At 43.5% G+C, this 13,450-nt stretch overlaps 1 protein-coding gene across 6 annotated transcripts in view; it reads right to left on the bottom strand.

Annotated features, from left to right (window-relative positions):
- Window positions 1-538: 538 nt before the first annotated feature.
- LOC134355480 (monocarboxylate transporter 1-like) overlaps window positions 539-13,450 on the bottom strand; it is a 75,237-nt gene continuing 62,325 nt past the window's right edge. For 5 of the 6 annotated variants that reach the window (XM_063065421.1, XM_063065417.1, XM_063065420.1 and 2 more), the window contains exons 3-5: window positions 12,435-12,578; window positions 10,002-10,832; window positions 539-8,195 (exon numbers count right to left, since the gene is read on the bottom strand). In XM_063065421.1, coding sequence (XP_062921491.1) covers window positions 7,945-8,195; window positions 10,002-10,832; window positions 12,435-12,578 — 1,226 coding nt within the window. In that variant the 3' untranslated portion in view covers window positions 539-7,944. The remainder of the gene's footprint in view (window positions 8,196-10,001; window positions 10,833-12,434; window positions 12,579-13,450) is intronic. The other variant, XM_063065416.1, reaches the window with a different exon arrangement.

Below are 13,450 nucleotides of genomic sequence, written 5' to 3' on the forward strand. Positions count from 1 at the left end.
TTGGCCCACAATGTTGTGACGACTTTTTAACCTAACCTTTCCCTCCCTCATAGCCCTCCATTTAACTTCTGTGAATGCTGTTTACATGAAGTATGTGTCTGTGATGCTGTTACAAGTAAGCTTTTCATTCTACCTGTGTACATACTGTATGTACTTGTGCATATGATAATGAACTCCATTTTGAATTTGATCCTCAGGACCTAAGAATTTTCAGCTAATGTCAACTGCCTTCCTTATTTAACTTGTCAAAGTCCAAAACATCCTTCCAGAAGTGCCCGCTTTTATTCAGTTTGGCGGTTGGAGTTTGACCAGATTATTATTCTATTGAAACATAATTACCAACTTTATCTTTCATGCAACAGACAACCTGAAATTCTTGTTCATCGTAGACATTCACAACAACAGAAAGGTACCGCAAAGAATGAGTGACAGTAAAAACATTAGAGCCCCAAAGTCCCCTTCTCCCCCTCCCATGCACAAGTGGCAGCAAGCCCTCTCCCTCCCTACTTACTTCAGCAAAAAAAGCATCAGCACACCACACCCACAAAAACTAATCACTCACCTGACAATTCGACATACCACAGGCTCTGCCTCTCCCTAAATAAGGGGGCGGAGAAGTGCCACTCAGTGAGAGGAGAGACTTTTCCAATGACTTTCAGATATTAATTGACATTTGATCTTCACTCTTCTTTTATTGAATGGGCAGCAATGAAGGTCCTCCATCACTTGGGGTGTTCAGGACTTCCTTCATCGTGTCAGCAGTTCAGTTTTCACTCCCGTCAGTCAGGCAAGTCCCGGGTAGAGACTCAAGAATACCACTGCACTCAGATATAGAAGGATTCTTCATTGCTGTTTCCGAACAGTTTTGTTTTACCAGTCAGGGTTGCTAACACTGAGCTGAACCCCTGAAGCTGGAGGACCCATGGACCACTCTTAGTCTGGCTTCTACACTTTGACCTGTTTGGCATAGGTGACCCTACCAAGAGCCGAAGGACAAGGTCTTGACTCCAGCCAACATAGCTCTCCAGGTTACTGAGAGACACGAGCCTCCGATCCCTACAAGGTTGTGGACCTCCTGGAGGTGCACAGACATACAACCAAACGAAACAACATTCCTCTGGACCTCAGTGCACGCACAAAACACATCAAATACCTCACATGAACCAAAATATTATCATAGATAAGTAAATAAAATATAATTCTAAATGCATGTAATGCACAACACAGGGAAACTGTAAACAGCTTGTTGTCCTAATGAGACCTCAGTTCAGGTGCTCTAAAAACCTTGGTACCCAACCCTCTCCGGCTTCTGGTACAGGCCCAAAGAGCTCATTACAGTAACATTTATTCTCTCTGCTGCCACCAGTTGGAGCTAAGAGATTAACTCAATAGATGTTCTAATGAGAAGTTAACTTGTGCCATTGGCAAATCCCTTTCAACAGGCTCACAATGAGGGAGAGCAGAGCTTGAGCTGGTATGAATTCAGGGCTCCAGTCTACTGTCAATTGCTTGCCATCGTTGGCTTACAGAGCCATTTACCACAGCCTGTCAGGATTTCAGAAGCAGAATGTGAGGTCCTTCTAAAATATAGCGAACACTAAAATAGTAGCAGATAACTGTAACATATTCCAGGTTCAATTTGTGCCGATTAACATCAGCCCAAAGATCTGCATTCTGGACAGGAATGAGGAATGTTAACCCAGCCACATCCAATTTTGGTTATCAGGTGGGTTTTTTTCTCATTCATTCATGGACAAACATTGCCCATTCTAAATGACTTCTGAAGTAAGAGGTTTACCAATTCATTTCAGAAGCGGTTAACAGCTGGAGATAGATCTGGAGTCGGACATTAACCAAACCAGGCCAGGTCAGCAGACTTCCATCTTTCAAGAGCATTAGTACACTGGTCAGACTTTTAAAAACAGTCTAGTCATCTCTGAGATTTTTTTTATTCCAGACACAGATTTATTTAACAGGCTGAATTTAAATTGCCCATCCGCTCTGACGGATAATACATTTAAGTCAGTCCTCTGAATACACGTGCAGTAATTTAGTCACAGTGCTGCTTTAAAGAAATTGAAGCTTGGGATCCTGGCAGTAGTCTTAGGCTGGACAAAGTTGGGCCAGGGTGGAATTGGGAGAAGGAAATCGGAAAACGTGGGACAAAAGATATCAATTCAGGCTGAAGATAACAAAAGGCAGGAGAGGAGAAACTCCTGGAACTCATAATTCCATTTTCAAGTATTTACAGACTTCAAACGCTTACCTATTTGTGGCTGGTTCCTCATTGCCTGTGCTCCTGGAGGTGAAGTATCAAGCTAATGGCCAGTGTATGTGAAAACAGGCCCTGTTGCAGAAATTACGCTCAGTATGGTCCCATGGATGTAAGGCACAAAATGGGTTGTCTCTGTGTAACTCTGGACAAGAATGGTGCTGGTGATGAAAGGCAGAGGATAAGAAAGTGAAGGAGAAAAAGTGGAAAGAAAAGAGAGGAAAAGAGAAGGGGTTGGTGAGCTGTTGTAGACAAATTCTCTGCAGTGGAAAAATAGGCGGGGAGGCGCCATTAGTAGCAAAGAGAATATTCCTTTGTTCTTCTTACGAGGGTTATCTGTGTCCCAACATCAGCAATTTCATGACAAACAAGTTGAAACAATGTCTCTATTTAACCTCGAGGGGGTATTAGGAAATGTTATTAACATTTGCTAGTTTTGTCAAAACTTTTTAAGCCTTTGCAATTATAATTACTGACTTACACACTTAATATTTTTCCTTTGAACAGCATGCATGGATCTGCACAGAGTACCAACAAGTTCAACATCACATTGTTTATTTCACATTCAACTCATGTTACATGAAGGCGAAGACGAAAATATAATCTTCATTTTGATTTTTACAAATTGAAATATTGGACAAAACGTTCAATGAACCCGTAACAATAGCTCACACTGAATATAGAAACTGCGCCTCTGAAATACCAAAGCAGTGGCTTCTGGCTTTGTGTTTGAGAAAATGAGGTAGAGAATTCACATTCCTCACTAAAGCATCAGGCCAGCCAAACCAATGATCTATCTATGATGTCAAACCATTCAGAGCACCAGGTTACTGGACCAATCACAGCTTCAAGACGTGCAGATACACTGACCTCCCAACACATGGAGCCAAACATCGCACAGAGAAATGGAAAACCGTTGTAAAAGCTTTGGCACACAGAAAGAAATGCCATAGAGCCGAGATCATTTTTAAAAACAGGAGATATGGGATACAAATAACAGAAGCACGGAATGTGACATAAATAATGGGATGGAGTGTGGGTAGGGTTGAGTTTCTGGTGTCATTGGGCATAACGACAAATACTTCTACTCTAGTGTACAACAAGGTTAAGAAAAACCTTAGATAATAAAGTCTGAAACGGCACAAATCCTAGCAGTAAAGGGGTAAGACAATAGAGAAGGAGGGGCTGAGAGCCCTGAGACAAAGCATTCCTATTACCTACAAGGCACAAGGCAAAAGGACAACAGATTTGACTGGAAGGTGCAACATTAACCACCAAGAACTCAAAACTATCCAGGACAGAGCAGCCCACTTGATCTACATCTTAACTATTCATAGCCTCCACCACTTAACATACCATAGCTACAGCATGTATTAAATATAAAGTGCAACTTCACTGTAAGGAAGCCACTCGTCAGATATTGATCTCAGCCTGTTTGTTCCTTCTCCCCTTCTAGGAGTGGAAAACATGCCCAGCATGACCTGCCAGGCACATCCTCCTGCTCGGAGTTTAACAGCTTGCACATTCTTTTCCCTACATTCTCACTCTCCAGCTGCTGCCAACCACTCACTGACCTGATAATTCTGCTTGTGTCTTATTCTGCTGGTCACCCTGATTTTACCCTACGAGACTCCCCCCTCTCTGCCGCCCCCCCCCCCACACCACCCTACCATCTCTGCAGCTTATTGGACTTCTTTTCTTACCGTCCCAGTTCCAATGAAGGACATTCCACTGAAAACATTAAATTGATTTCTTTTCCCTCAGCTGCAGTCTAACCTGCTGAACATTTCCACCATTTTCTAAACACAAGAGATTTGTAAGTCCATTGTAACACACACAAAATGCTGATGGAAGTCAGCAAGTCAGGCAGCATCTATGGCAAAGAATAATGAGCCGATGTTTCAGAGTGAGGTTGCTTCGGCCCGAAACGTCAGCTCTTTATTCCTTTCCACTAATGCTGCCTGATCTGCTGTGTTCCTCCTGCATTTTGCGTGTGTTACTCCAGCATCTTCACTTTTTATTTTGGATTTCTAACGTCAGTAGTTGTTGGGACTTTCATAAAATGCTTCTGTGACAGCACTCCTGAAATGTGCAACTTTCAGTAATAAGAAGACAAGGAGAGATACAAATTCCACTCCAAGGTACAAACAACACTGACAAAATAGAACAGCTGCTCCCGGTCCTCACTGGCTGAAATCCTGGAACTTGCTGCTGAACTACTGTGGAGCACCTTTGCCAGAGGCAGTGGAGGTTCTAGGAGGCAGCTCACTACCTACAACCCAGTTAAGGTTGAGCAATGATGATGATAGGCTTACCATCAATGGTGCAATTCACCTCCAGAGGAAAATAATTACAAAAACAGAGATTCACCAAGACATTGCTTGAATTGGAAGACTTTAGTTTTATGGAGGGATTGGGTAACCCAGGAGGGAAAGAGGCTAAGGAATAACTAGATAGCGGTTTATACAATTATAAGGGACGGATATTAAGAATCATTTTCCCAAGACAGGGTTATTAAAACCAAGACGGCATAAGTGCACAATCCTGATTTGATGGAGACAGACGTGAGAGCACAGCGGAACATCTGGAAAACTTCTGAAATGTCTGCTTTGCTACCGCTGCTACTGTGTGGTAACCGGAATCTCCGGAGCTGAAGGCCTCGAAATCCTCGGCTTTGCGTGTTTCAGTGGCCAGGGAGAGGTCGAAGGCGCTCAGCAGAGGATGGCACTTGGGAGGCTGTATCGGAGAGGCTGCTCGGAAGCTCGGAGTTTTTGGATGGATGGATGGCTGGGGTCGGCTGCTTCCAAGGCATCGGCAAGTTGACGGTGCCTGGAGGTTTATGGCAGGAAGTTTCTCCCTTTTGCCGCCTGCTACGAGGGACTTGGGAGTCGATCGACTCGGGGACTTTGAGACTTTTTTTTACTGTGTCTGTGGTCTGTTCTTTATCAAATTATGGTATTGCTTTGCACTGCTGTAACTATATGTTATAATTATGTGGTTCTGTCAGTGTTAGTCTTTGGTCTGTCTTGTTTTCTGTGATATCACTCCGGAGAAACATTGTATCATTTCTTAATGCATGTATAAATTTCTAAATGACAATAAAAGAGGACTGAGTGTTCTCATAATCTAATCTAAGTTTAAGGCGAGAGGAAAGAATTTTAAAGAGGATTTGAGGAGAAAGTGAGCGTGATTGAAATCTGGAATTCTTTATCACAGGAGGTGGTGGAATTAGATAAAATCACTCCACTTAAACAACATTTAGGCAGGCACTTAAATAGGCAAGGTGTAAAACGACACAGTCCTAATGCGGACAAATGGGATTAGTGCAATGGATAAAAGAGAGAGCATTGAACTGGTGGTCTGAGGTGGCTGTTTCTGTTCTGTACAGCTCTATAATGCTATTATTATATTAAATATGTGGAAGCTTGAATGGATGGCAAATGGAAGTACTTTGATCTCCTTATTACACAAAAGGATAGAGAATAATTGCAGAAGTGCCACTATTTACAAAAATCTCACTAACATAATTGGATGGCTATTTCTATCAAGAAAGACTGTTTTCTTAGAAGAGAGCTGATAAACCCTTCGTCTTCACAATTCCAACAGGGGTTGCACTCATGAAGTAATGTATTAAGGCACAGGAGGCCATTCAGCCCAACAAATCCATACTAAAATAGATATGGAGATGTGTCTTTTTTTTACTGTGCGAGACATCAAAATCAAGGCTGGACTCTATCAAACCAAATAGTGAACTCAGAAGAGATTTCTTTATCCAGAGTATGGTCAGAACTTAATGCTGCAGGCAGAAGATGGTAACAAAAGCATATATGTATATATGGGAAAACTCAGCTAAGAAAGCAAGGGAGGAATGAATTGAAGGATATGCTGGTAAGTTTGAAGTTGGGCTAGGTCGAGTGGAAGCACAAACACCAACATAGGTTGTTTGAGCTAAACCTGTTCCATGGATTCTTCATAAATTCCATGCAACATAGTGTTCTTGGCAGTGACCTAAAAATCCCGGGGCTTCAACTGCATATCCAGCCAGAACAAAGAATAAAGTCCTACAGATAATCAGTGAGTAAACTTTGGAAAAAATATCCACGCTCATAAAGTTCAATCGTTTTGTGATTCCATGATCCAATGAAGTGAATGTTTTAACATTTAAAGAAGAGCATCATTACTTAACAAGAAAAGGAGGCTGTCCAAGACTTCACACCAGCTTCTCTACACTAGTGTTCCTCATCTTTTCCCACACCAGCCTGAAATCTGGTTCCAATTCATGCCCTTGGACTCCGACAGATTCAAGGCCCAGGACAGGTTGAACTCTCTCTTCAGCCTTGGACTCTGGCTGAACCCTCTGTTAAAATTTCCGGACACACTGGTTTGATATTAAACATGTCCAAAGATTAATTTTCAGGCACACTGATTTAATATTAAACATGTCCAAAGACTTATTTTCAGACACAACCTGCAGCATTTTCCACATTCTCAACCAATAGCCTGAACAGGCAGGTTCCAGTGATGAGAGGGAGGCATGCATTTGGCTTGAGATTCTAGTAATTATTAATGTAAATGTTCCTGGTGCTAAGGTTGGTTTAATATTGACCCACCCTTACACGGGGAGAGACAGGATGGGAAAAATCCCAGCACTGCTAATGCCAGAGAGGGCCAGGTTGAAGTTCTAACACAGAGCCCACGTTAGGTATTTAGGAGGTGGCTCTATTCCCGGGAAATAGTGGACTTTTGGACAAGGCTGCCAGCTCACACAATATATGAGCCAGTAAGTGGAACCTGCCTCACATTTCGAAATATCCACAACTCTAGAGGCAAGGGATGAATGGTAAAACAAGACTATGAGTGCAACATAGTAGCATAGTATTTAGGTTAATTTCTAGATGCTAAGTAGAGCTCGGGTGGAAGGACTTTAAAAAGAGCGCTACTTCCTTGATATCAATGCTCCCCCTCCTTCCACCCCATCATCAAATCGGCCTGGTTGTTGTGTCTCTCAAAGTTCTCAAAGCCTTATGGGATCAATTACGTGGTAATGCCCAAGTTATTAAGGACAAGTTAGCTGGATCAGCACCTTTGTCACATCATTACACGCCCTCCATTTCATTCTCCCTAAGGATGCCAGATACAATATGACAGATTTCAACACACAACCTCTTGATCACCCATCATGGAGCCACTTGTGGTCGGTCTGCAGCTCATCCTTGAACTGCGTTAGTTGTTGACGCAAATGGCACTTTTCACCGTACATTTCGATGTAGATGTGATAAATAAAGCTAATCTTTTATCTTTACAACACGGCCATTTTTTACATGTCTACAATCACATAAAATTGTTCTAATTCTGCAGTCATTTTTGTCTTTGACTCCCAAGATTGTTCTGAATTGAGTACAGGAAATATATCTTTAATTCCTGGAGACTCCAGTATGAGGAGCTTGGCATCCTAGGATGAGAAGAACTGTTGACAAGAAGGGGGAGAAGTGAAGAAGGGTGGGGAAGGAGATTACTGGTGATTATGCCCCAATAATAAATATTCGCTAACTTTAACTTGCCAGCAATCACTCCAGAAGCCCAGGTGTGAAAGAGTGTGGGGGGTGCGGTGAAAACTGGCAGGACTCCAAGGTAATCAAATTGTAAAAAAACAAACAGAATGCTTCCCACCCTCAAATAACTGTGTCCGAATCTCCACCTGCATCTTGGAAAGCTGGGCTTGCGTTTAAAATGTCCAGTTTGGTCTCATTCAGGTCAATTGTTGCTTCATGTTTTGACTTCCGCTCTTCCTCTTGCCTCTCTTTCTCCAGCAGCCAGTAATTCACTGCATTGCCAATGAACAGGTAGATGCTCGCGACGATCAAAACCACTCCACAGGCTATGTACACGTAGTGAAAGGCATCATACGTGTCCTTCAGCTTTCCTGCAATACAAAGACAGCTCTATCATTGTACATTCTACCTGTAGCCCACGTCAACTCACAGTGCAAGTCTGATCCATAGTACCATCCCAACATAGTCAAATACCCCACCCTATTGTATCTCCCTCCCCAACATTCTCAAAGATTCAGAGTGCATTTATTATCAACAAACGTATACATTGTACAACCTTGAGATTTGTTTGCCTAACAGGCAGTCGCAAGAAACCCGAAAGAAGCCATTTAAAAAAAGACCAACCCCCAGTGCACAGAGAAAGAGTTGAAAAAAACAAATCATGCAAACAACAGAAAAATTCAGAACTTCATCCCCTCTCCCCCACGCACCTACTTTCCCCTCACCTGGCTTTGCCTATCATCTTCCAGCTTGTACTCCTTCCCCCACCACACCTTCTTATTCTGGCTTCTTCCCCCTACCTTTCCTGTCCTGATGAAGGGTCTCAGCCCAAAACATCTACTCTTTATTTCTATCCACAGACGTTTTTTTTTACGAGACACTGCTCAGAATAGGCCCTTACCCACTACAAGCCACGCTGCACAGCATCCCCTGATTTAATCCTAGCTTAATCAGGGGACAATTTACAATGATCAATTAATCTGCCAACCGGTACATCTTTGGACTGTGGGAGGACACCAGAGCAGCCAGGGGAAACCCAGGCCGTGACAAGGAGAACGTATGAACTCATGCTGCCTGAGCTGCTGAGTTCTCCCAGCATTCTGTGTGTGCTACCCTGGATTTCCAGCATCTGCAGAATCTTTTTTTTAACTTTGCACAAAGCTGCCCAAAATCATCACTTCATCCTATTTCCCAGTGTAGTTTCCCATTCTCCCTCCATCCTCAATCTCCCTGTTGCCAAATGTCCTAGCCCCCAACCTACTCATCATCCATCCTCTCCAAATTTACAGTTGAATCTCTCTGCAATCCGTCCACCCACTGCACAGTTCCCGTCCACACTCTACTCTGTATGGACGCCACCTCTCTCCCAAGACCACCCCATTATAATGACCATTCCTTTGACACTTGTCCAAATGTGAATTGACTGCTTTTCATTTCAGGCTGGGCTGCTGCAAAATAACTTTCAACAGTTTCCTCTCTTATTTGAGGGAACTGCAGAAGCTGGCATTGTTCTCAGAACAGGGCAGATATAGGGAAGATTTTATTTACATCAACAATATCAGGGCCAAGAATCTGTCGAGACAGATTTAAGGTAATTGGCAAAATCCAGAGGCAATATGAGAATATATTCCTTTAAGCTGTTTTGTTCTGGGGCTTTTGGAGAGTTTCAACTGTGACTCTCCAAAAAGAATCGAATATATAATAAAAGACAAATTTTCTGCGTCATAGGTAAGCAGATTCTGGGCACGTGGTCAAGTGGTTAAGGCACTGGACTAGCAACCTGAAGGTCGTGAGTTCAAGCCCCAGCCGAGGCAACGTGTTGTGTCCTTGAGCAAGGCACTTAATCACACATTGCTCTGCAACGACACTGGTACCAAGCTGTATGGGTCCTAATGCCCTTCCCTTGGACAACATCAGTGTCGTGCAGCATGGGCAACTGCCGGTTTTCCACACAACCTTGCCCAGGCCTGCGCCCTGGAGAGTGAAGATTTTCCAGGCGCAGATCCATGGTCTCGCAAGACTAACGGATGCTTTTACCATAGGTAAGAAACAGAAGAGTGTGACCAATCAGAATGCTTTGCCAAGGAGGTAATAGACAATGCGCTTTATACCATTCCGTAAGGTCATGACCTATAACTCCCCCCACAGCATCTAGCCCCATTCCCAACCCAGCTTACCTAGAACAGGAGGTCCTAATAGCACAGGGCAGCACTCTACAATGGTGACCAGCCCCACTGCACTGGAGAACCTCTGTGCCCCCACCAGGTCCATCAACGTCTCGAACAGGACGGCGCTCAGCATGCCGAAGGCAAAACCGAAGAAGATGGTGTATATGACCAGACCGGTGTAGTCAGTCGCCAAGGGCATCAAGACGTGGCAGATACCATTGTACAGCACAGAGAAAGAGAAGAAGTACTGGACCTTTGGTCTCACCCACTTGGTGTTGGCTACAAATCCCATGGATGGCCGGGCAAACATGTCCACAAAGGCCAGGATGGAGAGCAGGAAAGCTGCTTTATACTCATCAATGCCCATGTTTTTGGCATAGGAAGATAAGAATACCAGAGGGGCAAACAGACCGAAAAACATGATGACATTGCCGGACAAGTAGATCAGGAAACCCCTGTGCTTAAACAACGACAGATCCAGGTACTTGTTGATGGTTTGGAAGACACTGAGCTTTGGTTCTGGCTCTTTTTTCAGAAGGTCAGAATTTACTCCCTCTTCTTGTTTGACGCTCCCAGATACTTTCGGGGTGTTGGTCGCCGGGAGGCCAATGGGGCGCATGAGTGAACCGGCCACACAGCAGTTCAGCAGGATCCCACCCAGGATCAGGAAGCCTCCTTTCCACGAGTAATTGTCATAAAGGTATTGGTTGAGAGGTGCCAGGGTGCTGAGGACCACCGGGCTGCCAGCCATGGCTAGCCCATTAGCCAGAGGACGTTTCTTGTAGAAGTACTTCCCAATAATGGTCAGTGCTGGTTGCAAGTTGAATGCAAGTCCGAGACCTGGAAAATATTTGTTTTAAAGTATCAGTGTTGAGCATTACATTAAGTAAATACACAAATTTCTAAAATCAGGGTGGGCAGGGGGGAAGGAATTCTTCAGGAAATCTTCCCTGTCTGCACTATTTATTAATGTCCACACTGCAGCCTAATGCTCATCTCCAGCCCTCTTCATTGCTTTTAAATCCTCCTGTGGTTCTGTAGTACTCTACTCTTTCTCCAACCCCATCTCTGTAACTCTTCACAGCTAGGTGGCCTCTTTGCCGAACACTTGCGTCCTGTCCACCATGGCTGACTGTCTCTTAGTTGTGAGCCATTTTAATGTGCTCCCCATTCTCTCAGCGACCTGTCTGCCCTCAACCTCCTCCATGGCCAACACGAGGCTAAATGTAAATGAGCCAAACAGTATCTCACACTCTAGCTAGCTGGTCTACACCCCGAGAGGATGAATGTTGAAATCCCTAATTTCAGATTTCTATCTCATTTCTCTTTGAGTGATTATGCAGAAAGTTTGAAGTTAATAACTCATCAGGGGTGATTGATAAGTTCGTTGCCTACGGTTGAAGGAGATGAGTTATTAACTTCAAACTTTCCGTATAATCACTCGAAGAGTTGAACTGCATGTGCATGTAATGAGAACTGTATAACTCATTTCCTTCTACTATAGGCCACGAACTTATCAATCACCCACCTGTGGACACTTTCTGGAGGTCCAAGATCCGTATGCTCCACGACCGCTGGACTAAGTGTGTAAATGTAGGAGGGGACTATATTGAAAAATAAATGTGCTAGGTTTTCTAAAATTGACTCCTTCTACCTTAGGCCACGAACTCATCAATCACCCTTCATATTTCTTATTGTAACATATAGTATTTTGTTGTACTGCTACCACAAAACAAGAAATTCCACGAATATATCAGTGATAATAAACCTGATTCTGATTCAGATGCATTGAATTCTGATAAATATGTGAACTGAATCCAGCAAGACAAGGCCAGACAGAGCCACAGGAAAGAGTACAGGAAACGGACAGAGGAGAGGTGTGAGTGTGTGCACACACGCTTGAGAGTCAATAGGGGAGAATAAAAGTGACAGGGTATGTGTGAGGTGATGGCAGGGAGATGGGGCAAAGGCCAAGTGGGAAAGCACAGGCCAGGAGTGAAGCTAATATAGAATACAATATAGAAATGTGTGCAAAAGAGAGGGACAGTCACTGTGGGGATAACAAAGTGCCCCTCTCTTATCCACCAGCCTTGCCAATTTGCAGTGTCACTGGCAATATCAGACTCTGACTGGAAGGATCCTCTTATTGAAAACAACTCCACCGCATTACTAACATCCCCGCCCCAACCACAAACAGAAGTGCTCACACCAAATGAAAGTAGAGCGGAAGTTAAATCTGATTTGCAATATGGATGCAGGGACTATTGTGGTTAAATATTACTCTGGTACTTAACACAAGACTCTCAGTAAACAGCAATAGAATGATAACCAGGCAATGTAATTATATTGGCAGTATTCCCTGTTTTTACATGAACACTCACACACCATTTCCACATTCAAACATGGACTACAAGGTACAAGATACAATTATTCAGCACTTACCTCCAATTACTCCAATGCAGAAGTAAAGCTCCACAATACTGTTGCAAAAGAAAGCGATGATCATGCCCAAGCTCGCCAGCAGTCCACCCAGTAGCACCACTGGCCGACTTCCATACCTGTTCACCAGGATACTGCTGATAGGGCCTGAGGGAGAGTGTGAGAGTGATTAGCATGAAAACGGAGAGGGAACAATAATCTAACCCATATGCCAATCTACCCAGCAAGTTTAGCTGACTCTTAGATGGTTTCTGTCTCCCTAAGTGACAGTCATTTGGGAGTTTTGCTCAGAGGCACTGGGGGCTATAAATAAGCAGGTCAACTTTATGTGGGGACAGGTCTTCTTCCAGGTTTGAGGATAATCTTGTAACAAGATATTTTCAAACTTCACAGCAAAGGACCACAATCTTGGATTTGAGGAACATAGTGACAGAAAGAGATCCTTTGTTTCTAATTCAGTCAGACCATCATTGGATTAGATCATGGCTGAACTGGAGTTAAACTTCAACTACTCAATTTGGTTCCATAACCCCTTTCGGTAATGAGCTCTTCCGACCTGCTGGACAGCATTGGGCTTCGAGGTTTTTCGAGCCACCTGAATTGCTTAATTGGTGTTTAAAGGGAGTCATTAATTGTTTCAGAGTTCCTTGTGTTTGTCTCAAGCAACTCACTCTTTGTAATGGTGCTGGTGCTCCTGGTGCTTTCTGTGTAAGCTTAAGATTATTTTGATCGGCTCAGGGATTTCGTGTCACTTGTATTATTTAAGCAGATGCCCAATTAGCACTAATCATGGGGTCCTAGTTTTGGGAATGTTACTTCTCGCAGTGTCACTCTACCAAGCTACTGATGTTCTTTTGGAATTATGTTGAATAAACTCTCATCGTCATCTCCACATCAGAGTCTCTGTCTTTCCTCCACACCTAAGTTCTGATATTGCCAGTGCACAGGGTGATGATTCCCAACACAATGATACAACAAAAGCAAACTTCCGGGAAGGACAAGTTAATATTTCAACCAGT

The sequence above is a fragment of the Mobula hypostoma genome, chromosome 13 (assembly GCF_963921235.1).
Source record: "Mobula hypostoma chromosome 13, sMobHyp1.1, whole genome shotgun sequence".
NCBI classification, from domain to species: Eukaryota; Metazoa; Chordata; class Chondrichthyes; order Myliobatiformes; family Myliobatidae; genus Mobula; species Mobula hypostoma.